Source organism: Cynocephalus volans, chromosome 10, assembly GCF_027409185.1.
Source record: "Cynocephalus volans isolate mCynVol1 chromosome 10, mCynVol1.pri, whole genome shotgun sequence".
NCBI classification, from domain to species: Eukaryota; Metazoa; Chordata; class Mammalia; order Dermoptera; family Cynocephalidae; genus Cynocephalus; species Cynocephalus volans.
In genome coordinates this window covers 15,073,377-15,100,848 of record NC_084469.1, presented here as the reverse complement: position 1 = coordinate 15,100,848, position 27,472 = coordinate 15,073,377, and the positions used below count along the sequence as shown (strand labels likewise).

Sequence of the window (27,472 nt, the reverse complement as noted above, 5' to 3'; positions counted from 1 at the left end):
ACCCAGAACAGAAACTCACTGGTCGGCAGTCAGGAGGCTCAAGTTCCAGTCCTGGCCTCTAGCCCAAGACCATGCCCCTGGGGGTTGCTATGATCTGAATGCATGTGCTGAAATCTGCACCCCCAAGGTGATGGTGTTAAGAGGTGTGGCCTTTGAGAGGTGATCAGGTCTTGAGGACGGAGCCCACAGAATTGGGATTAGTGTCCTTATAAAGAGGCTGGAGAGAGACCCTCACCCCTTCCAACATGTGAGGACATAGTGGGAGGGCTACATCTATGAGGAACGGGCCCTCCCCATACAGAGAATCTGTCAGAGCCTGGATCTTGACTTCCCCGCCTCCAGAACTGTGAGAAATAAATATTTGTTGTTTATAAGTCCCCTCTCTGTGATATTTTGCTACAGCAGCCCACTCTAAGACAGGAGTCTGTCCTCTTCTCTTGGAGATTGAGTCTTGCACCTTTAAAAGGCCTCACAGGTTGATGGGGCCAGATTCTCAACTGAGACCAGCTGTGGCTCCTTTCCCTTGCTTCAGCCAGAGCTTTCCTGAATTTGCAGTCACGACTAACTCACTGGCCATATGAATGGTCTCTGCCTCAGCAGGGTCTTGCCACCTGCTCCTTCCCTATGCGTTTATTTCCCAGCACCTGGTATCTCATTGGCAAAAGGCAGCCCAGGCAAGACAGAATAACCCAGTGGTTTTGTACTCACTGCTAACTGAGCAGGAGCCCAGTGGGATGCTGAGCACAGGCATCTGCTGGAGAAAGAGGGAAGGAACAAGGGCAAAGGCCAGGACTTGGATGCTTTAAATGGACATACCACGCTGGCTCCTTCCTTGGTGTTTACTTCATGGCTGGGCAGCTCAATTCTCCTCCAAATTAATCACCTGCTACCAAATCAGATCTTTTAGCACTAGATTTCTTACATCATCATTTCATAATATTGATAAGCGAATTATATGCAAAGAGCCAAATTACTGCTGCCCAGGGGCTTTCCTGATGAAAAATGGCTCTTTTGCTTCTACCTTCAGAGCTGGGGGTCTTAAATATTTTAGTGTTAATCTGACAGCAGAAGTACAAGCCCATGTGTCCCCATCCATCCCTCAGTGGGGGTGGGAGATGGTGGAGTGGTCACTCCCTCCCTGCACTTGGGCCACCAGCATGATGCCATCGTATCTGTTTTCTTCCTGGCATATGCAAAAGTATTCAACAAGAAGGAAGAAAAGCATGGTTAAGTTCACCCCAACTTTGGGCCTCACCCCACTCTCTTCCTGGACCTGTCAATATCATCGTCTCCTGAAAAACGAGATGAGAATTTGGCATCTGCCACAGCAGGGGATCTTATCTTTATCCCCCATCGCCGAACATCCTCTAGGTCAGGCAGATGAAATCATAAATTTATAATACAACATTACTTCAATTTTCCTCTTCATTTACTGCTGTGCAGCCCAGCTCTGCTCGAACAGCTCACAGCCCCAGCCACACAGGGGAAATCGGCTGGCTGCATATCAATAGCACATTACAGCAGACCCATGTGGATGCTCCATCAAGCCACATTACGGTGGGGTGACCCAGCCACCACTTCCATTAGCAGCCGGTCCCCTCCTGCACTGGCCACTGCACAATTTATTTGCTCCAGTACTCTGGATGCCTGATCAATCCCACAGTAATTATCTCTTGTCACTAAAGCAAAAAAACCAAGCCTTCTGCCTGGATGACCACCTTTCTTGCAGATCGGCTTTCTACTGTGGAAACAAAATTCAAAAATCAACAACAGAATTTGGATTTGCCAGTGAGCTCATTTTGGGGCCCCATTTTGGGGATGCTGGCAGGCTTCTCAGAACTGTGGTTCAAGATCTTTGCTCCAACCCTAGAGATGTCTGCATTCTAGACAGGTCCATGACTCATCCTCACCCGGGATCTGTTACTCAGCTACTCAGAGTCATGGAAAACTGCTCACACCAGGCCCCTAACTTGAAAGAAACAAGAGACAAGTGCTGTTTATCCAGGGAACCGCCACAGTGTGACATATCTGCTGCGTGACATGCAGAGCATTGCCAGGGGCACCACACTGACTCCGTGAGGTCTGCAAACAGATGAAACACACAGTTCCTATAGCTCTTCCTAGGTGAGGACCTAAAAGCCAAAGTCTACAAAGATGCCTGGCCCCCAGAATCATCCCGAGTTGCAGGGGCTCCTCTAGACCCATGCTGTCTAGCTGAAATTTAACTTAACTGAAACTATATAAAATGAAAACGTCGGTTCCTCAGTTGCAAACACCACATCTCAAGTGCTTGGCAGCATGTGTGCACATGTGCCCGGTGGCTACCATATTGGCTGGCACAGACAGGACCTCCCCATTTTTGCATAAAGTTCTACTGGACTGCGCTGCTCTGGACGAACAATGAAGAGTTGAGTTTCCTCTGTCCATCAGGAAACAGCTAAACAAATGGAAATGACTTGAACAGGTGTTTTTGGGAAAGACAAATCCTAGTTGAAATTATAATTGAATCTGGATGTGTGGCTTTAAGTTTCAGCCAATCTCCTTTTGATCTGTAGTGAATGCCAGCAGATTGCAGCTCCCCAGCCCTTCTTAACAATGATTTAGTTATTTTTTGCTTTCATTTCAGAGGAGCTTAATGTTGGGGAACACTGGGCCAGGATTTCATGGGACTTTTCAGTAGGAACACAGGTGAGAATGCTTCAGCTAAAGTGCTTTAGTGGGTCAACAGAGTTCTCTCCATTTCTGGCCCTGCACAGTGAAGCTTTTCTTCAAGGCCTCAGCAATGTGCTATTTCTCTACCACTGGTATCAACATGTTCAATAAATAGCATGTGCCCAACGAGGCCAAGAGAGCTAACAGCAGTGGGATTATGTAGCTGAGGGCAGAGAAGGCTAAGAGGAATCAAATATATCAACAATCATCATGTGTTTGCTTTTATTAAGAAAAACTATAAGAGATTTTATTGCATTGAATTGGATGACTATGGCAACTCCTTGGCTGCTATAAGGCACTGGAACAAAGTCTGAGGGGCTGCAAAAGACCTTTTCTAAGGGTCTCATTTCATTTTGGTTTTGTCCAACTCAAAGGTGGGTGACCTGGCCCAAGTATAACCCCTCCTCTTTTCTCCTATATTCTTTTCAAGGAATTCCCATTTGGCCAATTATTTGATGATCGTGTCAAAGGCTGTGAAATCAAAAACCAAAATGAGTAGGCTTTCCCCAAGGGTGTTTGTAGCCATATCAAGAGAGATCAAGAAAGAAGACCTGTGCAACTATATACTCATCAGCTTCCCTCTGATGAGACCTCCCAAAGTATGGAGAAATCTTAAAGGATATTGTGATATTATGATATAGGCATGTTGGTTTTCATCCATGGTTCCTGGCTTGTTCTAATCTTCCCCTGCCTTTCTGTCTTGGAGCTGGCCATAAAGAAATTCTCTTACCTACTTTATCTGATTGTAGGTCATAAGACCTCCATTTCAGAAGGGGTCCTGCCCCATACCCAAGAGGAAGGGATGCTGCACAGAGAGGCCAAGAAGAACCTGAACAAACAGCCCTTGCTGGTTTCCCCACCAGTCTATTAGTATTAGATCACATTCTTTTTGTCCAATCACATTTATCCATGGTTGTCCGTGCTTCAGTCATGCGTACATAATGAAGCTTCCTTGAAAAGCCAAAAGCACAAGGTTTGGAGAGCTTCCGAATGACTGAACAAGTGGAGGTTCCTGGAGGGTGGAGTGACAGAGAAGTGCCTGGAAGCTCCATGCCCCTTCCCCCATATGTCACCCTATGTGTCTCTTCATTTGTATCTTTTGTAATATCATTTGTAATACCCTTATAATAAACCACTAAATGTAAGTGTTTCCCTGAGTTCTGTGAGCTGCTCAGCAAATGAACAGAATCCAAGGAGGGGGTTGTGGGAACCCCGATTTATAGCCAGGAGGTAAGAAGCACAGGTAAAACAACCTGGAGCTTGAGACTGGCACCTAAAGTGGGGGTGGTGTCAGTCTTGGGGACTGAGCCCTCAACCTGTGGTATCTGACGCTTCTCCAGGTAGGTAGACAGTGTCAGAATTGAATTAGAGGACACTCAGCTGATGTCCACTGCAGAACTGATTGCTTGCCTGCTGGTGGAGAGAAACCCCCACACATTTGGTCACGGAAGTCTTCTGTGTTGATTGTTGCTGAGTAAGAGTATAGGAAAAGCACTTTTGTTGTTTTTTTTCCCTACAGAGATATTTAAAAATTAGTTCCAGTGACCAACTCACTCACAGACCAGTATGCTGGTTGAGACCCTTCACTAGAATGGCAGCTTTCTGAGATCAGAGGCTTTTGTTCTCTGCTGCATCATCAGCATCTAGAACAATGCCTGGCACTAATAGGTACTCAATAAATATGTGTTGAATGAATGAATTTTAACATTTTAATGGCTTATAGTCTGCCTTCTAAAAAATCCCTAGAAGTGCTACATATTTTTCTGCTCTTTCAGCAACAAAAGTTGAAATCACTGAAAACTCATCTCATTCCATTCATTAATGAATTTTTAAAAAATATTTTTCTGCATAAGCCATGTTCATCAGCCATATTGCTGTTGGTGGTGACGACAGTGATTCCAGGACTAATGTTCAGGTGCACAGTGCACCGTGGAGATGGTGACCCCGTGACTCATGGGACACATCACGCCATCCTACCAAAGGATTAGTCTCTGCCTGATGCCATGCTACCATGTTAAAAGGAAGAAGCAAAAAGAAAGAAAGGAGGAGTCTCTGATGATGGAGTCAAGGGCTTCAGTCACAGCACAGCAAACGGCATTCGCCTCGTGCAGAGAGCTGAGGACCAGGGTGCCGAGCTGTGCTGATGGGTGAAAGGAGGGCACCCAGGGAATTTCTGGTGAGTGCATTAGAGAAGGCTGGGCAGACTCTGGTCTGGTGGGGGTGGTGTCAGGGGAGTCAGACTGTGAGGTCGTGTGTTCATGCCTGATGCTGTGCCTGATATGTCTGCCTGGACCTCAGGCTGAGCTGGTTTCAGGCTCGGGAACACGTTTTGGGACCTCTTAGGAACCTCTGCTCAGCAGGAAATAATTCTTGCTGGTTCTTAAAATGATTTTTAATAATAATTTTACATACAAATATATTTAGTTTAGCTCTTTAACTTTTTCTATCAAGAGGTGTGTTCCTATGTACCATACTGTTTTGGGGGGGTTTTCTTTGTTTTTTGTTTTTGCTTTGGCAGCTGGTTGGTACAGGGATTGAACCCTGGACCTTGGTGTTATCAGCACCATGCTCTAAACAGCTGAGCTAACTGGCCAGCCTGTATACCATACCATTTTAATTACTGTAGCTTTGTGTCATGTTCTGATATTTGGCCAAACTAGTCTTTTCTCAGTTCTCTTTTTAAAAACATTTTCTTATTTATTTTCACATGTTTCTTCTTTTGAGTAAATTTTAGGATCATCTGGCCAATTTTTAAAGAATTGGGTTTTTCTTTAAAACTCTGTTAGACCTAAAAAATTAATTTAAGGAGAATGAACAACTTGGCCATTTATAATATTCTCATAGCAACTCTTTCCATTTTTAAAAGTTCTTCAAAATAGTTTTACCTGCCCTGTTATTTGCTCAGGCAAGTGGATACAATTCTTTGTAAGACCAAGAAAAGTTTTATACTTTTAAAACCAAGACAGAAATGATTTAAACAGCAGCAAATCTGAAAATACAGAAAGACCTTATCAAACAATATAGAAGAGGGTCTCTTAGCCAAACCAAATGAAAACCCATTAAAACTAGACAGCTCACGTGGCTGAATGGAATTTTACCATTAACTACCATTTATCCCATTTAATTAGTATTTTCCCGACACACAATAACTTGCACTAAAATACCGTTTTCTCGCCTTGAAAATTCTAATTATTGTTGCGACCCAAGCCATTACGCATCTCCACTGCTCTCCCCATCTTTCATGCCATTTAAGCGGTAAGATTTTCAATTATCTACGCAGGACGGTCAGAGATACCTTTAAGGAAAGGGGCATAATATGCAACTCAATTTCTCTAAAAGCCAGGAGAGATCATTTTTAGTCAGAACAAACACACTTTGTCTTTCATCATTTTTTTTTGCAAATAAAGAGTAAAACAGGCTATTTAAAACATCCATTTAAATGCAAATTTTGATATCCCATGAGAAAAATGTTAATCATTTAAATAGACAGGATTATCGCCCATCCTCACACTTCCCCTCCTTCTCCAAGTTTTAGAAAATGCAGCCTTAACCCACACAAGTTAAGCCAGCCAGGAGTCCTTAGGTCTTAAGAACTCCCGCTCGGCCAAGTGGGCTGAGACAGAAGAAAGGCATTTCCTGTTTTTGAGGAAGGGGTGGATAAAAGAGAAAATAGCAAATATCTTATGAGCCAGGCACAGGGCAGGAAGATATATAGCTGTACATGCACATACATGACATATATATGTAAGATATACTTATATATCACATATGCCATGTATATGATATATATCATATATATATCATACACACACACACAAGTATGTTCATTTAATCAGCACAACTGTCTCAGAAGGGGGAATTATCACTCATCTACAGACAAGGAAGCTGAGGCTTGGATAGGTAAAGTAGTGTGCTCAACTGGCAGGTGACCCAGTTGGGTGTACAGGCCTCCAAAGCCCTTGTAGGCCACCATGACCTCCGGGGTCCTGTCCAGACTCACCCAGCATCCCCATGCCCAGCATGAACGCATCCATGGTGTAAGGCAGTCCCCGGGCCCGGCCTCTTGTCCCAGGTGGGAACATGACTTCTTTCGGCTGAGCTTTCTTACATTCTACCTGTTAAACAGAAAGGCGAACAAATGAGATGCAAATGAATTCCACGTAAATGTCAAATGCAGAACTGATCTGGCTATGAGCTCAGTTATTTTTAGCCTTGCTCCTTACTCACTGTAAAAATAGCCGTGCCGAGCAAATGGCCTGCAAAATAAATATTTAAGAAAACACGCCACTCGTGCAAATCCTGCTTCGGAAAAACCTACAAGGATGAAATTGGGTTCTGGAAGGGTGGCAAGGATGTAAGCTGAAAATACACACACAGGCAGGGGTGGGGGTGGCTCAGACTGAAGCTGTGCAGAAGGCATGATAGTTAAAGAGGCAGACGATGGCTGTTGGGGGGAGGCGTCTATGAATAACAACAACAAGCACAACAGTAATTATTCCTGGTGACTGCTGGGCCCTTTACACATTTACAAATTCCTCTGACATTCCTTCAGACCAGTGACTTCATATCAGGCCATGTGATTCCATCTCTGACTAAACAGGCCACTTAGTTTTAGCTCTACTTCACAGATGAGAAAACTGAGCACTGGAAGGCTCGTGTTACATGCCAAAAGCCATCCCCAGCAGGTGCAGGCCTAGGAGCCAGATCTTTACAATTTCTAGGACAGCAATGCCACCATTTCCACAAGACCTACAACCACCACACTCCTGAGGGAAGAAATAAGATTAAACTCTGATTCTGTTCATCTGGATTACTGGATTCTCATTTTGCAGCCACGTCTTTAAGTGGTTGCTAATTTTTCCTTTCTGTTTTCCTCTGCCTCCAAAATTTCTTAACCCTATTCCACTGGCACACCCAGAGGTCACGTATTTAACAACCTTAACTACAGGAAATACAAACATCAGGAAATAAGTAAAACTATGACCTGTTGAAGCTCCTGTACTGTTTCACTAGAGCTCCTTCGGCTCCTTGCTTAGCACTTACTTGCTTTTAGTTTATAGATAAATTTAACGAGTGCTGTTAGGTGGTAATCAATCCCATTGCTGATGAAGATGAGATATTGTTGGGTAAGGCAGGGATGCTTACAACAGCTGAAAGGAACAATATGATGGCCTGATAGTGACGGAGGAAAGACAAGAATCAGGTATCATATTTAAAATGCAGCCTGGGCCATGTGGTATAGGAGTAAAACCTCCATGTAGCTCAACAGCTGCTAAGTATCACTGTAACACAGAAAAGGACTATTGTTCACAGCAAGAAAAAGTTCAAGTGTGTGCAGTATACACTGTTTACAAAGGGACCTACATGAGTTATCCATTTTGGAGATATTCTCATCCCAAATACTTTAATCACTTAAAATAGTAACTCTTCTTTCTTCAAAGACACCAGATAACAGGTATTATTTTGCTGTTTAAAGAATAGCCACAATGCCTTAGAAAAATGGACAAAACGGTTCAACATTCATGACTACTATGCTCACTACAAAGAGTTTATATAGATTAAAAGGAAAGAGAGAAGCATCCAAAAGAGAAATGGGTAAAAGACATGAACAGGCAATTCACAAACAGCTAATAAAGAAGCACATGTCCCCAGAATGAGACATTTTTTGCCCATCAGATTGGCAGTGATGAAGGATTGTTGATGTAAGGATTCCTGAGGGTATGGGGAGAAGGTGTGGAAACTGCCACATATTTTTCTGAAGGGCAACCTGACAATATATGAAAAGTCATGAATGTACACATCCTTGACCTAATAATCCCACTTGTAGGAATTTATCTTGCAATGACATGTGGATGAGACCATTCACCACAAGCATTAACTATAAGTCAAAAAAATACCCTAAATATTCAAGAACAGGGAATTGGGTAAGCTGAGTTTGGCACATTCACAGTGATTGAATGCCACACAGCTACAGAAAGGCATGCTAATAATAATATGCACTGGTACTGGGAAACTCCTTAGTCCTAGGTCAAACCAGGCTAGCTGGCTACCCTAACTGCAAGAGGGTAAAAAGCACATTACAGTGACTTTTTGGAAAATAAACCAATATATGTATCATATAAGAAAAAATACTAAAAAGACACACTAAAGTTTTCTTAGAACAACTTTGCTTTTTAGTTTCCATTGTGCATTTTGCTATCACTGTTTACTTTCCAAGTTTTCCGCTAGGAACAGGCAGCAGGTTTTCATAAGATAATGCAATAAGAGCTTGTCACCGATAGGGGTACTGGGGTATTATCATTGCAAGTAGGGCCAAAAGTGATTAAAAAGAAATAAATTCATCCAAATTGGGCCCTTAAGATTTCTCTCATAAGCCCAGGGGTGACAACTGGCTCCTGGGCTCCAGGCCCCCATCTCTGGACTCTGAGACGAGCAGGCAGAGAAACCTTGTTTGCATAAACCTGCCTGGGAAGATGGGCGTGTCCTGCACAGGCAGACAGATAATTACCTAACGCCAACACCAGGATTGGGAATAATACCGCTAACCAGCTCAGTTCCTAATAGCCCTATCAGTGACAATCTATTGCATTGTCTTATGAAAACCTGCTGCTTGTTCCTAGGCAACCTGATCAACGAAAATTTCAGGTTTATACAATTTTCATTTAGGGAACATAAAGGTTAACTGACTGTAATGGGAGTATTTTAAACAAACCCACCTACTCTTCCTCTCACGGAACAGGCTGGCGGCTCTGTTTTGTTCTGCTCTGTCTTTGCTGGTGGCGTTTTGGGCAGCACTGACTGTGAAAATTCTGCCAACCACCCACCGTGTCAACGGTGAGTGCTCCCCGAGGCCAGGGGCCATGGCGTACGCATTCTCTGGGGGACCCCTGCCCGTCCTAAGCATTTGAGTGACAGGAAAAGGCAGCAGTCACAGCAGGAAGCCTGGCCTGGCCTTCACTGAAGGCTTCTCGAAAGATTTTTCAGGACCCAGAGGCCTGCCCACACAGCCCCCCTGCTCCTGGAGACTCAGTCTACTGAATTCAGCGATGCAGAGGAACTCAACCTGCCTGGCAAATGCTGGGCTTTGGGGGACGCAAAGATACCTAAGACAAGCTTCCACCTCCACAAGCTCTCACTCTATTGGAAAAGAACAGGCTCCGATGGTCTTGCTTTCCAAAGATCAATGCAAGTGCTACACATCACCCTGCTTGTCACTTCTGGGCTTGTCAGCCTCCAGAGCCTCTTGAGTTAGACCACATTTGGGTCACCCTCCCCTGCTATCCTCCATGGGCCCTGTGCAATCCGGAGAGCTTGGCATAAACAACCAGGGTTACAGTCAGAACCAAAACAGAACCAGCTTGTCTCCTTGGTTCTCGTCACGTACTTAGGTCATCTGGCCACATGCTCTGTTCCAGGTTCTACTGCTATGCAACAAACTACCTCCAAATGTGGTGACATTGAGCAACATCTTCCACATGTTCTGTGAGTTGCCTGGGCTCAGCGGGGCTCTTATTTGTGGTCTCTCATGCAGTTGTGGTCAGATGATGGCTGGGGCTGCAGCCTCAGCCAGCCTTGGCTAAGCTGGAGGTCCACGATGGCTCCTTCACTCACACAGCCAGCCAGTCCGTGCAGGTTCAGCTGTGACTGCTGATGGGGGCGCCGACCTGTGGCTTCTCCATGATGCTTGGTCTTCACACAGCATGGCGCTGAGTTCCAAGGGGGAATGTCCCCAGCACAAGCATTCCAAGAGACTCAGGCACAAGCTGCAAGGCTTCTCCTAACCTAGCTTTGGGACTCGCACAGTGATCCTCTGACCGCATTCTAGTGGTTACATTGGACCAGCTTGGAGTCAGCGTGAGACAGAAGCCACACACAAGGTGGGGAATACTAGAGGCCTAGATCACAGGGACCATCTTTGGAGACGACCTACCACATAAGATCAGTGAAGGGCAGTGAGCAGACAGGGTGGGGGAGGCATTCCTAGCAACTTGGCATTTGGTTGGGTGGGTCCACTGGAGCTGTGGATGCTGAGGGCTGCTCTTACCAAGGGGCAAGGGGCAGGGCATGGGAGCTCCCTTCTCAGAGCAGCCCTGGAGAGGTCTGCCTGGCTCCCAGGTCTCTTACTCCAGCTGGTTCAGCACTACACCCGTAAGACCTCCATTTATGGTAAATGCTCTCCACCACCACACCCAAAGGAAAAGCTCCTTTGCAAAGTGCTGGCTACAGGGCAGCCTTGGGATGGGAACAGAGTCTGGAGAAGAAACATCTCAGAGTCTCAGTCCTCGAGTCTCCCGCATCAACTGCTCCTCACAGGGCTGCCACTGCTGCTGTTTCACATGGTAACAGAAGAAAGCAATCTGACTGGAGGGGCAAGAGATTTAGCAGGACATTCCGTTTGGATTGGTGCTGTAAGAAGCCTCAGAGGCTACTTATGAGCAACTGCTCACACCACAAAGACTACGTCTCTATTTCCAAGCTTCATGGTTGGCAACACCGCAAAACAACCCCACACCAGAGGCAGAAAGCCAGGGATGTGTCCACCCTCCCAAGATAGATGGGATTTGCTTTAAAATTCTATTCTCCAAATATGCTGTTTTGCTTGACAAACTGTTCTTGGAGGAGAGGGTGTGGCTTTCCTGTAGTCCCCTTGGTTACGGGTTCAGAGTAATGACCAAATGGACCCCTCTTTAACACATGGGCAATTGGGGCAGCTGCATACTCCTTCTGAGAACAAATCATGGGCCTGATGTGGGCCTGCCCATGTGGTCACTGACGCTCTTGTACTTGCTGCTGGTTGGATGGGGTGCCCTTTCCCATCAGCATCCAAAGCAGCTCAGCAAGGACTCTTCCTTTAGAAATCATTTCAAACTCACAGACAAGTTGTGAGGACAGCACGAGGAACACCTGCGTACCCTCCAGCCAGGTTCACTCACGGCTAACATTTCCTCACGCTGCCTGTTCACTTGCGTACACTCTGTCTATACCTCTATATACGTATTTTTTTCCATTTGAGAAAAATGGTATGCATTATATGGTATGCATTTCATGAGGTATGCATATCATTTCATTTTATGGTATGCATAAACATGAGGGCTGTAATCACGGCACAGTTGTCAATCTCAGGACACTGAACATGGATACAATACTTTTATCTAAACTGTTGTCTGTATTTCTGTTTTGCCAGTGGACCCAATAATGTCTTTTATAGCTATATATCCATCTAATAGGACAGGAAACTAAGGCAGGCTTCAAGACACCTAGCCTGTGGTACAGACCCAGTACATGTAGGTAGGGCTGGGATGTGAACCCAGGTCTGCCTACAGCTATGGGCCATGCCATGGAGAAGTCTCTAGGCTACACCCTCTGCTGGGGTGGAGTTGGTGCACATGTGCAGTGCCCCGGCTTGGCTGGCGTCTGCCTCAGGCATCTGCCTAGCATGGCCATGCTTTCCAACCTATGGCTTCCAAGGACCTGTTTGCTGGTTATCTAGCTCACAGACCTGTGTGTGATGGGGTCTGGTGACCCAGCCTGACGTGTGAAGGGTTTGTGACCCAGTCTGTGAATGGGCTTGAGGGGTCTGTGAGCTCCAGATCCAGCCCTAGCTCGACAACTGGCCCAGGATTAGGGCAGGTAAAAGAGCTCCACAACTGGCGTAGCTCCACAATTATTGGGGTTGGCACAATGCTGACATTTACAGGAGTACCACAATTGGAATCGTCACCAGGATTCTGACATTTGCCATAGCGCCACACTGGCCCTGCCAGGAGACAGCTGTGGAACGAGAATTGGAGAAAGAGGCTTATGGGGTACACCAAGGTGAGGGGGTGGCACACACATAAACACCCCATCGAGGAGAGGAGAGGCGGAGGGGCCTGGTGCACGGCCTTCAGAGAGTCAGGCCCCTCTCCTCAGTTCTGACATCTGCTCTAGGGTTCCGATTCCCCTGAGTTGCTCTTCCTACCCAGGGCCAGAGGCAGGATGGAGTCACCCAGCGTGAGTATGTGGTGAGGGGAGGGCAAGACCAGCTGACACCATCATGGGGTGGGGTTGGGGGCAGCAGTCACACCCCAGAAGTGCTGGCAGCTGGGCCAGGAAGACCAGGCCCTTGAATCGGGCACAGGAAGGGGCCTAACCATTCGACCATGCTTTCCCTCCTGGTGCGAGCACTGACGGGCTTCCCAGCTGGTCACTGCTAACACTGGAGAGTGAGCAGAAGAGATTCGATGTTCTGTTCCTTCCCTCCGCCCATCCCCAGACATCACAATCAGGCATGTCCTTGTGGACAGGGACCAGTGTGTAGCCACACACCTCAACACTCTTTTGTACATGATAACTTGCCTTCTTCTATTGCAAGAATGTCCTCATGGATATGGCACCCTCCCATGGGGTCTGTAGTGGAAGAGGTGACTGTGCAAATTGAAATGGAAACACCAGCTTAGGCAGGGTGGAGACAGGCAGCAGAATGTCTACCTTGAGAGGACACATGCGTAGTACAACAGCCCAGACCATTTGTGAAAAGCGTCGGAGTCCTGTAGGATTCAGCATTGTGACTCAGCAGGATTCCTCTGGGGAGGAAGGAACTCATTGTTCATCGAGTACCACCCATCTGCTAGGCACAGTCACAACATCCTCACGTGCCTGTGCGCGTGTGTGTACGCATGTAAAGTACATTTTCATATATTACATAACACATACACATAACAGATATAAAGCACAGTGCCTGGCACACAGAGGCCTTCAATGAATGTCCACTGTACTCAACTCCCTTGCTGAATCGAGGCCTCGTTTCCTCTGGGAGATGGCCTTATTAGCCCCCTAGTTACAGTAGAAAAGGAAACAGGCTCTGAGGAATGACGTGTCCAAGGTCACAAAGCACAGCCAGGATTCAGTCTCAGGTCCCCCAATTTCAAAACCCCCTATTGCACCTGTGAGTCCTTGGCCACCAGGTGCTGCCCTCTCTCCCCTCCCTACTGGCCCTCTTCCCAGCCCTCAAGGCCCACCCAGATGCTATTTCTTCCACAAAGCCATTCCCAATTCTAGCTTCCAGAAGTAATTTCCTCACCACTTCCAGAATTAATTTCATCCACTGTTTCCTCTGCTCAGTGTTTTATTCAAATCAGTGATGGCAAAGTGAAGTAGGTCATAAACCAATAACATGAAGCGCCCACTATTTATCAGGCGGGGGCTGGGTGTGGACACAGAGATGAATACAGTGAGATGTGGCTCCTCCCTCAGAGGTGCTCGGAGCCTGGGCAATGGGTGGAGAGGAGCCGGTTCCCAGCACCATCCGAGACACTAGCCCCAATAACTGCAGCCTTCCACTCTGCCCTGATCTGAGGGTGGGCCTTCTCTGTATGCAGCAGTCTAGCCTAGTGGCAATGGCTCCTAGCTTTAAACCTCGGCTCCACTTGCTGGCTCTCTGAGCTGGGACCAGCTGACTAACTCCTCTGCACCTCAAGCCTCTCCTATATCAGGCAGAGTGACAGCGGTGTCTACCCCATGCTGTTGTCATGAGCTAATCCTATAAAGTGCTTGCACTGGATGAAGCTGGCTGAGTCACACCTTAGCCTCCTCCACATGGAGCCAAGGTGAGTGCCCCTGAAGGTGACAAAGCCCGAGCACATCTGTGTTCACTTAAATCCCGTAAACAGGAAGAGAGAAAGCAGCTGCCCCCCACCCCACATGGCAGACCCAGCATCCCGCCACTGCCTTTCCTCCTAACCTTCCCCCACCTGCTGGCCAGGTAGGTCCCCATCTCCCTGCTGTCATCAGCAAGGTGTGCAAAGGGAGTGTCACAGGCTGCATGTTTTGGGGAAAATGCTGATAGTGGCTGTAGCAGCCGTTCTCTTTTCCCTTCCTGGGAACCTGCAAGGGCATTTCAAAGTGAAAAGACACCTCAGTCTCTAGCAGGTGCCCAAACCCTGCCATGGGGCTGAGTGGGTGCTCACCCCAGACCATGGTGGGCTTGGCCAGAGATCCTGCATGCAGCCGAACTTCATTTATTTAAAAGAGAGAAAATGAAAGGCGTAGTTTGAGCCTCCCTGGATGTCGGGCAGAGCAGCCAAGAGAAGACGTCAAAGGAAGAACTGGTGACAAAAGTCTCAGGCCCCAGGGAAGGGGCAGATCAAGGGGGGCAGCCCCTTCTGGTCTCCATGCTCCCCTGTGGGGGGTGGAAGGGGGTGGGGCGCTGACAGCAGCCTGCATAGAAAGCCCAGAGGTGCTGGGTACAAAGATCCTGAGGAGGACACGCCCCCTCCTCCCCCTCCCTGCACTGACCTTGTCAGAGGACAGATGAAGGGCAAATGAGCCAGGACTCAGCAACTGGGAGGCCGCCTCCCTGCAGCCAAATGACTTCTGGCCAAAGAGCAACAAGCATGTACCACCGCACCACCCGGCCTCCCTCTGCCCTGCCCCTCCTCCCCGGCCTCCCCCAACACACAAGCTGCTCAGCTGTCGGTAACAGAGCTGTACACAAACGCCATGTGCATGCGTGCGTGTGTGAGCGTGGGGGGCAGGCTCGCTCCTCTCCCACGCAAACATGAGATTCATTTATTAAATGCCTCTCTGGCATTTCCCTTTTTTGCCTTCATCCTGCTTGTTTAATATTGCATTTGACATTCTCATTTTATAAATGGCAACAGAAGCAGAATGGATGGCTAAAATTAGCTTACGACGGAGAATGATGCTACAAATAGGATCGTGAACACAGAAGCCTGGTTAATTCCATCCACATTACCCCCGCCCCCCACCACTACTTCTGGGTTGGCTCCCGACCCATCTCTCAGTCTTCAGGGCTGAGGAGGAGCAGCTGGAGGGAGGGGACACAAGCCCAGTCGCTGGTCACGCTGCCAGGTGGCAGGGCCCAGATGCCCACCCTAGCCAGGGGATGGCCTCGTGGATGGCCTTGCCCCAGCACCACAGCCCTGAGTCCTCGAGGTCATCTCAGGACTCTCTTCCTCTCTCCTCCTCCTGTTCTTCCCTCCCCAGAAGCCCTGCTCTTAGGATCAATCCTCCAGGTGTGCCATGGGCTGAAAGGTGGCAGGCTTGAGATCTCACCAGGCTCTGCTCTTAGAAGTGGGTTTTTCGGAACTTGCCCACAGGGTGATTCAGCTGAAGGGTCTGACTTGGCTTTTCTGGGACCTAGAGCACCACATCTGGACTCCTCCTTCTCTGCTCTGTAGGATGTCTGCCTTCCCCCTCCTGGGACCACCAGAGGCACCGAGAGTGCCCACCTCACACTCTGCCTCCCTGGCCAGGAGACTCAGGACCCAGTCCTGCCCAGTCCCGAACACCTGCATTTTACCATCTTCTTATAATCCATCAAGGACCTCCTTACTTGATGATTCTATATTTGCTCAATAAAAATGATTCTAAGAATGATGATGATGATGGTAACAGTAAAAAGATCTACCACTGTGATAGGATGTGCTATGGTCTGGCTCTGTTCCAGACCCTTAACAAGTCCTAAGTCACAGCACTTTCTCAGGTGGGCAACCTCATGACCCGTTCTGCAGGAGGGGGAGCCAGGCAGCTGAAGCACAGAAGTTAAGCCACCTGGTAAACAGCAGTGCACTGTGGGACGTTCAGCAGGGAGGGCTGGTGGTACCCTCTGCCAGGAAGGCCTCTCGGGTTGACGGCGCCCTGCTCTGACCATCGCTTCACTCCCCCCCACTTAAGGCCTGGGGGCTCCCCCTAATTCTTCCTGTAGGCTGATTCCTGATTCTTCCTGTAGGCTGCTAAGACAAACCCCAGTGTCTGTCTGGGGTCGCTCCTTTCTGCTCTGCCTCTGACTAATAAAATGCCGACTCAATAGTGAACCTGGCTGACCACTTGGCTAAAGCTTTTCGTCAGGCCCTTGAGACAGCAGCATCCTGACCGGGCCTGCTCTGAGTGAAGTTAGTTTAGGATGGGAGGTGCCAAACTATGGCCAGTAGGCCAAATCCAGCTACCACCAAGGTTTTATTCACACAGAGCCATGCCCGTTCATTTATGTACTGTCTGTGACTGTGTTTGTGCTACAATGGCAGAACTGAACAGATGGGACAGGGACTGTATGGCCCTCAAAGCCTCAAATATTTACTATCTGGCCTTCTGCAGAAAGTGTGTTGGCCCCTCGTTTAGGCCAAATGGAAGAAACTTGCAGTCACCAAGGGGGCTTTCAGGAGAGCTGATTCTTTCAAGACTACCAAATTACACACCCTCCAGCAGAAAAGGTAGAGACCTCCCAGGGCCAGGAACTGAACTGGGGCTGTACAGAAGCTGCAAAAGGCAACGATCTTCAACCCTTCCCATTTTACAGAGGAAACAGGCACACACAGGTCACATCACAGAATCACCAGTGGCGGACCTGGGATTCAGGCTTGGGTTCCAAAACTCTCAGTGTCTCTCAATGACCAGCAGGTCCCGGCATGGGGATGAGGACAGGTGCACCTCATTCAGGAGGAAACAGCCCTCCACCTGATGGATACGCCTCCCACACCTTCTACAATCAATGCTCAAATGGGATGGGCATGAGGAAGGGCAGTGAAGTCCCTGGCACTGAGAGCTTCCTCTGGGAAATCTGGTCTCTCTCTGACCATAAAGAGAGAGTGGGGTGGTGGCCTGAGGGTCTGGGTGCCAGGCCCAGCCAGGCTCGTCTCACTGGTTCCATGGTCTCCACTCCCAGGTCCCATCCTTCTGCAGCTGGATGGACGATTTATGACCCACGACTCCCACATTATCTGTCATTAGCAGTAATCCTCGCCTGGCATGTCTTAGACTTTAAAGTGCACACAAATCACCCGGGATTTGGCAGCATGCAGATCCCGATTCGGCAGGTCTGGGGTGGGACCTGACATGCTGCATTCCTAGCCAGCTCCCCGAGGTGCCAAGGTTGCTGGCACACATGCCATGCCTTGATTACCAGGGTCCAGACCTCCTTCCATTCTAAAACAACAGACAACCAAACTAGGTGGACCCACAAGTTGCTTAGCAGATTTTTTGTAAATGCGATCATCTTAAATAAGAAAAAGGACGCTTTAAAGGAATCCTATAGTAGTCCTTGTATAAAACAAATAAAAACTCTTCCTTATATTCACCAGTCATGTAAATCCAGACTTTTCAGATATTATCAGGTTTGCCTAAGCTGGCAGCAGGGTGTAGTGGGAAGCACACAAGGTTTGGAGTTGGAATGACACTGGTTCAAATCCCAGCTAGGCCACTTAGAACTGTCACACCATGGCAGTCCCTTCACGGCTCTGAGTTCTAGTGGCTCCCTCTGTAAAATGGATATAAGGACCCCCACTCAGGACACTGAAGATGAAAGGAGATGATTTGAATGTAAAGTGCTGCCACAGCACCTGGAAACACGATTCCCTCTGCTGGATCAGGTGTGGGGAGAGGTTCAAGCGTGGGATGCCCTCATCCCACTGTTCACATTGCACCCCAAGTTCTCACCCAACGAGGGTGGCATCACCTCCCTGACACCATTAGAGGTGGGGGCTGTGCCAGGCCTCTGAGGAAGCCTGGAGCTGACTCTTTGTCAATTCCCACCTCCCTCCCCGCAGCTGCCTGGCTCGTCAGGAGGCCGCTCAGAGACTGGGCTCTGGTGACTAATCAAGCAAGTGTCCCTGCTGCTCAGGGGCTGCTTCAATCAGGGGCACACAGCGGGAGGCATTATTAGCTGTACCCGCGCTGGGGCTCGCAGAGTGGCCAGAGAGAAGCCCCTCTCCAGAGGGTCATGAGGTGGCTCATGCTTGCATTTGTGTGTGTTTATTGATAAAACGCCACATTTACCTTTCCCTCTGGCCCAAGCCATAATGGGAAAAGGGGCTGAGACTCAGCTCTTGTGGTTTTAGCCCTGAACTTGGGTGGCAGCCAGCCCCCACCCATGCCCCTTACTCGCCCGCCTCTGGGGCAGTACAGAAAAAGCCCTGCTGATCCATGGCTGACAGAGACCCGAGTGTGGCCCTTCTCCCTAGCTGGGAATCTGGCCCTGAGTGAGCCGGTCTCCTCCGCCCTCCCCTTAGGAGAACACGGAACCACAGGGGCCACAATACAGCTGACTGGGAAGGGGTGGTCAGTGGCATTGGAAGGCCTGTAGCCCAGCTCGATGTCCCTTTCAACCCGGAGGGGAGGTATAGCCTCATGGGTTAGAGACATGAGCCCTGGAGTATAGCTTTCTGGGCTTGAATTCTGGGGTTGCCACTTGCTGATGGTGTGACCTTGGGCAAGTCGCTTAACCTCTCTCTGCCTCACCTTGCCTATCTGTAAAATGGGGATAATGTTTAGTACCCACATCAGCATGTGTGTGATAACCCAATGAGATAAGATGCATAAAAACAGTGTTTGGCAGAGTATGTAGTTCACACCCCAAAATGTTAGCTGTGGGATCTCTGTGTGAGAAGGTGTCACATAAGGTCTTTCTGGCCATTCCCCTACCTGCTCCCTGGAGATGATCTCCTTAAGCCAGGGCCTGTATAGGAGCGAGGGGGAAGGTTCCTGTGATCTCAGCTTCCGGGAGACAGCTGTCCTAGTCCTCTGCAGGCACACATGCTCATGCCTGCTGCTGGCTCTCCTGAATGGTGGACAAGGGCCCTCATTTTAAAAAATGCTCATGAGATTCACCAATGAGATAGGAAATGGCTTTGGGAACTATGATGTGCCTTAGTCACGTGGTCCCTCACTAAGTCCTTTATTCATACAACAATTATTTATGTAGGGTCTACTAAGTACCAGGCACACGAGATTGAATCAGAAGGCCTGGATTCAAGTCCTATCTCTGTGTCTAATTCGTGGTAACACCTTTCTTATCTGTGACTATGAGAAAATTGTAGCTCTAGGCACATACAGGAGGGTGCAGCTATTAGCCGGTTCCTGCTGCAAGAGACAGCGAGGCTCCGAGGAGATTGGTCTTTGCAGTTTCCAAGCACAGTCTGGTTTACAAAATACCCCTATGTACATTCTAACAACTGTCCCTGTTCCTGCTTGGCAGTCTGAGTTCTCAAAGCCTTTCTGGATCTCTCATCTGAATTCTGTCCACAGCACAGTTTAAATTCATTTCCTTTTCTTTGGGCCTCAGAACTAGAAGCCAGTATCACAGAATCCAAAGCTATTCAGAATTCAGACTCCTCTACCAACACCCTTTAAATTCCACCTTTCTCAGAGAAGGGAGGCTGGCTGGAGGGAGACCTTTCAATGACAGTGACGTGGACAATGGCGAGAGCTAACCTTTATCAAGTCCGTGCTGTGCCCCTTACTCACAGTATCTCACCCAATCTCCAGCGATCCAACGAGGAGTCACAGCCCTGTTTTACTGGAGTTCACTGAGGTGCAGGAACCTACCTCAAGGTCCTGTCCCAGTACCTCTCAGCTCCTCCCCTGGGAGCTGCTAACTAGTGGAACTGGGATGGGAACCTGGACCAACACCTCCAAAGTCTGTGATCCTAACCGTTCTGCCCCCTGCCCTTTATCTACTTCCACTTTTTCTTATTCTCTTAAAGAACAAGCACTAGCTCCAGATTCAAAAGAAAACAGAAACCCTTACACCCCCTAACCAGTTACCTGCACCTGCCACAGTCAACCTCACCTGGGTGGAAGAGAAGGCAGCAGATGTGAAACAACTGGGGAAAATGGCAGCAAATCTCTCTGGCTTCAAGCCAGCCTAAGGGGTTGCTTTCTGGGGCTGAAACTCTACTTCTCGATTACCCTGTGGATCATCTGGGAATTCACCCTCCCACAACTAAACTCCAACAACTGCCTACACAGTTCATCTGGCAGCCAGTAAGCTCAAGACCTATGCTCCTTCACTATAGCCCTGAGGCATATCCCCCAAGCCTCAGTTTCCCCACTAGAACAGTGAGGAGGATATTTGCTCTTGCTCACCTGTGTCTCAGGCTTGTTTCAAAGTCTGTCAGTAGGGATGGGCTACACATATGCATTCCAGGCGACACACGGTACGGTCTCTTGCCACTCTACATGGGGTCTTTTCTGATGAACCATTAAGTCCTGGCAGGCCAGAACGGCATCTGCCAGGACTCTCTGCTGCCTCTCCTATTCCCTGCTGCCCAGCAGCCTTTGGCAGAGTCTGTCAATAGCATGCTCTGGCTAGGATAAACAATGCATCTGGGCACTAGATGCAGGTTTCATTTAAGTCCCTGTCTCTAGTTTTAAAAATAGCAAGTAGTAACCTACAGAGAGAGAGAGAGAGAAGTACAACTGGAAGGCACCGACATTTGGGGGACAGAGAGAGTCTATGAGGGGACTGTGTTATTCCTATACACTTATCTCCCTTGTACCATTTTAATGCCTGAGCTGATGCATCCAACATAGAGTATGCAAAGAAAGAGGGTATTTTCATTTCAGATGCATATGATGGCTAGGAACAATATGAACAATATTATTTTAGTGCCCTGGGAAAAAATTAGCAAGTCAAATATTGAATCAGGCCTGTAGCACCACATGCTAAGCAGATTGCTTTGATCTTATCCACACTAAAAGCTCTATTATTGAATTTAAAGTTGGTGAACACATATCAGACCAATATACAATGCATATCTGAATGCATGTTTCAGAAGCAAGGAATGTTTTGACAAAAGGAAGAAAATATCAAAGTTACAGCTGTGACTGAAACACAAATCTGCCCTCTCTCTTCTCTTGGGGCTGGATGCTCTGCTGGCCAACCAAAATGTTTTTGCTCCGAAGGACCTGCTGATGGCTTCAGAAACACCTGCTGAGCTCCCATTTTTCTGGAACCAAAAACAAAGAAGGGGATTCTACCCACCCCCCTAACCCCCCAATTGGATGAAACGAGTTCTGAGACTTCAAGGGAGCGTGCACAGGCTGCATGTGGTATGGCGCCCTCTGGTGGCCATTTTCTCTGGGCGGCCTACCTGGCTCCCCTAACTTCCAATAACCCAACCTCCCTTCCTCTTGAGGCTGCCTTGGCAGGAAATGGAACTTTAAAGAGCCAAAGGGAGGGAAGGAAACAGCTGATCATGAGGGTAGAAAGTAATTGATTGCAAGGGGGAAATGTGTTAATTACCCAGCAGGGCCCAAAAAGAGAAATACAGATGGTCCCCAACTTACGATGGTATGACTTAATGATTTTTCTACTTTACCATGGGTCTATCCAGACATAACCGCATTGTAAGTCAAGAAGGATCTGTAGTTTAATGTGGTAAACTTCATATCTAGGATATACCCCTCAAAAGCCAAACAACAAAAGCATATCCTAAGCCAGGGGTTGGTGAACCACAGCCCATAGGCCAAATCCAGCCCCACTGCCTGCTTTTGTAAAGTCCAAGGGTTAAGGATGTTTTTTACATTTTTACGTGGTTAAAAAATAACAATGTTTTGTGATATGTGAAAATGATATGAAATTCAAATTTTAGTGTCCATAAACAAAGAGTTATTGAAACACAGCCCCTTCATTTAGGTATACGTTGTCTATGGATGCTTTCGTGCTACAACAGCAGAGCAGTTATGACAGTCGGTTGCATGGCCCGCACAGCTGAAAATATTTACTGTTTGGCCCTTTATAAAAAGAGCTTGTCAAGCCCTGTCCTAAACAACCACGACCATTCACAGGGCTGACCCTGAGAGTCTAGACTCCATGCCCACCCCTGCCCACCTCCAAGCTTGACGAGGGGGGGGGCTGGAGCAGTCTGTTCAGATGGGGAAAGCAGGAATCCCATTACAGCACAACCCCTACACACTTACCATCTTATTATTGATTTCATGGAAATGAATCTCACAGACTTTCTCCACAACATCTTCATTCTCAAAAGTGACAAAGCCGAACCCTGAAGGAAAAAAGGGAAAGAAAATACAGAGAGAACGGGTGAGTTCAGTTGTGGCAGGACTCTTGTTTTTCTCTGCTTTCCTGCAATCCCGACAGGCTCCTGATCCGGGGGGTAGGTGGGCAGGTTCCTGGGAGGGCCTTGAGGTTGAGGCAATGATTTCTAATTTGTACCCAGCACCCTTCCAACAGCGAGGAAAAGTTAATGATTTCACCCACACGCAGTGGGCACGGTGTGGTTTACATGTGCCCTGGAGCAAACAAGAAATTTACTTGTCTGTTATTTACCAGGGTCAGAGCCCTGCGGCTCTCCATGGTGGCAGGTGGGTGGGCTAAGGAGAGCGCTGCGGATGGCTGCGGGGCCACGCTTGCCCTTTCCGTGCTCTGCAACGGCCAGCCCTCGGGTCGGCCTCCAGACGGAGGTGGTTATTTGTCCTTTTCTTCCTGAATTACTTCCTCTAATACCTCATCAGGACATCCTGAGGCCTGGAAGAAACTATTAAAAGTTTCAGGCCTCTGTTCTGCGCAGGCATCCTTTTTCTAGTGCTGCTTCAAAAGCGCTGCGGATTTGGGGCAGTTTAAGACTGTTTGATGCCTGCTGTCAGCCCGTCAGCTATCCACTGTATTTACTCGGCTGGAGGCCGGCTTTGCTAGACAAGCCACACTGAAGAATGTTGGCAGGCAACCACCGCTCAGCATCCTGAGCGCTTCTCCCCACCCTCCTGCCCCTTCCTTTCTTCTCCTCCCGCCTCCGACAGCGTTTCCAGCATGTGGCCCCATCTGTGACCCCTCTCAGTAAGCACTGCTTCACCACATGACCCCACTCGCTGCATCGCACCCCCCTTGCATGGAACGCAGCTGCAATGTTAGCAATAACTAACAGCAAGGGAACAGGCAGTGGGTGCAGATGCACTATGAGGGGGCAGGAGACCGGGCTCTAGTTCTGTGTATCTAATTTACTATAGTCCTGGGGAGCCCCTCCCCCTCGCTGAGCCTCAAGTTTTTGCACCTATAAATTAAGGCCATAGTACTGGACGCTGGGTCCCACACCTTGGGTCACAACCCAAATCAGGACTCACAAGGCTCTGCTATGGAGTAAATATTTGTGTCCACCCAGAATATGTTGAAATCCTAACTCCCAATGCATTGGTATTAGGATGTGGGGCCTTTGAGAGGTAATGAGGTCATGAGCTCCAGCCTTCATGAATGGGATCAGTGCCCTTATAAAAAGACACGAGACAGCTTACTTTTTCTCTCTCTGCCATGTGCAGATACAATGAGAAGGTGGCTGTCTGCAAACCAGGAAGCGAGCCCTGACCAGAACCAACCATGCTGGCACTGGGATCTCAGACTTCCAGCCTCCAGAATTGTGAGAAGACAAAAATCAGAATGGCTGTTTTTGTATTACGATAATTAGTGTTTCTTGTCAATGAGTAAAATACAGATGGTTCCTTTTCAACTTTCTGTGTCTACTTTGGGTCTTGACAGCCCAAGGTAGAGAGGGAATTTCTCAAGTCTCTTCTGGTTCTCATATATCCACCTCTCACACCACCATTTTCTAAGTAATGCCAGGGAACATGGAGCTCCTACATCATAGCTCCTGCAAGGTCTAACAGATTCTTCTGGAAAAAAATGAAAAAGGCCACTCCCTGCTCTCAAACAATTTCCAGTAAAATAGAAGGCTAGGACCACCACCCAAACCTCAATTTTGATCTTTATAATTCGTCATTCATTACCACACACCAAATACTGGGCCAGTGTTCCTGGTATATACAGCCCAGCCCATTACAAGCACATAAGGCAATGTCAGACATACCACAAGGGGGACACAAGCATGTGCTGCAGGGGCTCAAAGCTGACAAGTTTCTCCGTGTCATCTGGTAAAGCTGGGTTCTCAGTTACCTCTGAGGCCTGAATCAGGTATCAGACACAGTGACATGCTGTTTGAAATGAGGCCCAAGGAAAAACCTTTCACCAGGTTTACACAATGCTCCCCTCTGTCCACTAGGTCTCTGGAGAGAAAGCTACCGTGCCATCCAGTTCCCTCTCTTTGGGGGTCTCCTTGTCCTTGGCCCTTGGTCCCTTTGATTACTACACAGTTGGATGAGACCCACAGGCAGTCCCGTAGCCACTTCTCTTTGGGCTTTGGGGTATTTGCACCCCACTCTCTCCTTCAAGCATTTCAGTTTCCCAGGGATGTTCAGCACATCCTACTGAGGTATGTCTCAGGAAGCCCAGACCGGGAGGGGCCTCAAAAGCATCAGGTTAAAACTCCCACCCAGGCGGGGCCCTGCATCTTTCTGGTCAATCTCCTTTGTCCTGCCCACGCTTCTAGAGCCCCGATCTGAACCCATAAGAAGGGATTAAGACCCAGCGCCCTTCCAATGGTCCACAGCGGAGGGAGGGCCAGAATGTGCTGGACGAAGGCAGGGCTGAGGCCTCGTTCTCTAGGATGATGCCCTAGTCCCCAGGATGAAACAGAGCCCCTAACACACACTCAGTGCTGAGCGGATGACCGACTGAGCCATTTCTGCTCCTCCAGGGTCTCAGCATCTCGCTAACCCACTTGAGTCGCTGTTTTGCCTCAGGACTGATTCTGGCTTTCCTGCTGCGTTCACCGGCTCCCGCCTGTGCTAGGCACTGAGAAGATGAGATCGACAAGACAGCGTCCCTCTCCTTAAGCCATTCACTCCCCAAAAGGCACAAGTCAGACGACCCCACTCAGGGAGAGCCTCTCTTGGGTACAGATCTCACCCTTCCCTCACAGACGTCACTTCCAGCCTTTGGGTCACTTTGAGACTCGTCTGCCTTTGAAGGCCGCCCTGCTGGCCTGTTCCCAAGCAAAGGCACCTTGCAAATAAAACAAGTCAGGGTGGGGCAGATTTTAGGGGACTTCACTGCTAATTAGGGTGAGTGTAGTGGGTTGAGCAGCAGCCTTCCAAATATATGTCCTAAACCCCGGAACCTAGGAATGTGACCTTATGTGGAAAAAGGGTTTTGCAAATGTAATTAAGTTAAGGATCTTAGATGAGATTATCCTGGATTTAGGGGGGACCTTAAATCCAATGACAGGTGTCCTTAAAAGAGAAAAGAGAGGGAGATCTGAGACACAGAAACACAGAGAAGAAGGCCACGTGGAGACAAAGGTAGGCAGAGAACAGTTTTGTAGCCATAAACTAAGGAATACCTGGAGCCACCAGAAGCTGGGAGAGGCAAGAAAAGACTGTCCCCCAGAACCTTGGGAGGGAGTACTGAGCTGGCCTGCAGAACTGTGAAAGAATAGGTTTGTTGTTTGCAGTAATTTGTTATGGCAGCCACAGGAAACTAATATGGTGAGGTCACAGGTTTCAGCCGCCCCCACACAGGTGGGCCACACACTACACTACGTCGTCCAGCCAGGCCTGCTGACTTGGCCGATCACACCACTCCAGGTAAGAGGAGGGAGAGCAGACAAGCGAGGAAAGCCCATCCTGACTGGCAGGAAAGAGCACGCAGTCAGCACCAGTGAAGGGCACTGCTCCACGAGCCAGAGGACAGTGTGGTTTAAAGCTACCTTGCTGCTTAGGCATATGTACTTGATCCTGGAGAGATGCCAGGGTGAGTCAGGTCACCACAGGGGCCAAGGTTGAGTTCCCTGCCATGGCAGCTGCTTTTCTGCTGCAACCCAACTCCTTCCTGGTCCACTGTGCAAATCATTGTTTAAACTCCAGGCTCCGTACCATTCAGGACTGTCTGCTGCCCCAATTGCCCACCCCCACCCCACCCCCACTCAGAGACTGGGAGAAGGCGATCACACTAGGAGATGGAATTAAAATGCAGAGTGTTGCACCGGGAAGGGTGGGGGCAGGGCTCACTGCATCATTTCAAATTCTGACTCTGATATTCTCGCTGCTGGTCCTCTCCCTAACCCCACAGGACTCGAAGTGCGAGTATCACAAAAATGATTTTCCTGATTAAGGGAGAGAGCCTGGATTTCAAGCCTGTGCACCCTGGATGCCTAACAATTCAGCACTGTCAAGACTCATTTGCAGTATTTAAAAGATCTATATCGCTTCAACCTTCCTGTCTGTCTGGCCCGAGCAGAAAAACAAACTTGATTATGTCGAAAATATTTATTTATTCCATTTGGGGAAAGCAAAGAAGCAGTGAAACACTTAATTATCAATAAATGTTATTCCTTAACGTATAATCATTTTTTATCTCACATGTGCATTATCATTTACAACAAATTAGTCACTTGGTGGTGAACAACTCCCGAAATAAATTAAACGGAGGAGTGAAGGACAAAAACGACAGGGTCAGAAATTTGGGAGGAATAGGGGGGTGGGTGGGAAAAATCCTTTTTGGCATTATAACCTTTTTCTTTTTTTTTGAAATAGAATAACAATCCAGCGGCATTAAATACACTCACGATGTCGCGCAGCCATCACCACTATCCAGCTCCAGAACTTTTTCGTTTTCCCAAATTGAAATTCTGTACTCATTAAACAATAAATCTCCATCTTCTTCTTCCCCAGCCCCTGGTAACCTCTATTTTACTTCTTCTCTATGAATTTGCCTATTGTAGGGACCTCCTGTAAGTGGAATCTATGTCCTGTTCTCCTGCGTCTGGTGTTTTTCACTCAGCAGCACAGTCTTTTGAGCAATCTGCTGGGTGTGTGGTTTGAACACAAGGCTCAGGAAGGCTGGGGGCCGGAAGTGGTGATTATTTCCCTCCCATTTTCCTAAAAGAGGGCCCCTCAGAGAATCAGAAATGGAGCCTCAGGAAATCTCATCAAACTGAGGCACAGCAGCTGGGTAAAGCCAATGCACGATGACCCTCGTTCAAACTCAGGAGCCAGACAATGAGCTATGTGCCCCTGGAGAGTCCCTTGCCTCTCTGGGCCTGCAGAAGAAGCAGGCAGAACCAAGGGGTTCCACGCCTGCCGTGGTGAGGCCTCTGATCCACAGTGAGTCTACGAGGGCTCGCACTCCATCGGGGCC

At 48.3% G+C, this 27,472-nt stretch overlaps 1 protein-coding gene across 9 annotated transcripts in view; it reads right to left on the bottom strand.

Annotated features, from left to right (window-relative positions):
* Window positions 1–27,472, bottom strand: part of MSI2 (musashi RNA binding protein 2) — a 380,675-nt gene that overhangs the window by 54,912 nt on the left and 298,291 nt on the right. For all 9 annotated transcript variants that reach the window (XM_063113166.1, XM_063113164.1, XM_063113163.1 and 6 more), the window contains exons 8-9: window positions 22,411–22,493; window positions 6,713–6,827 (exon numbers count right to left, since the gene is read on the bottom strand). In XM_063113166.1, coding sequence (XP_062969236.1) covers window positions 6,713–6,827; window positions 22,411–22,493 — 198 coding nt within the window. The remainder of the gene's footprint in view (window positions 1–6,712; window positions 6,828–22,410; window positions 22,494–27,472) is intronic.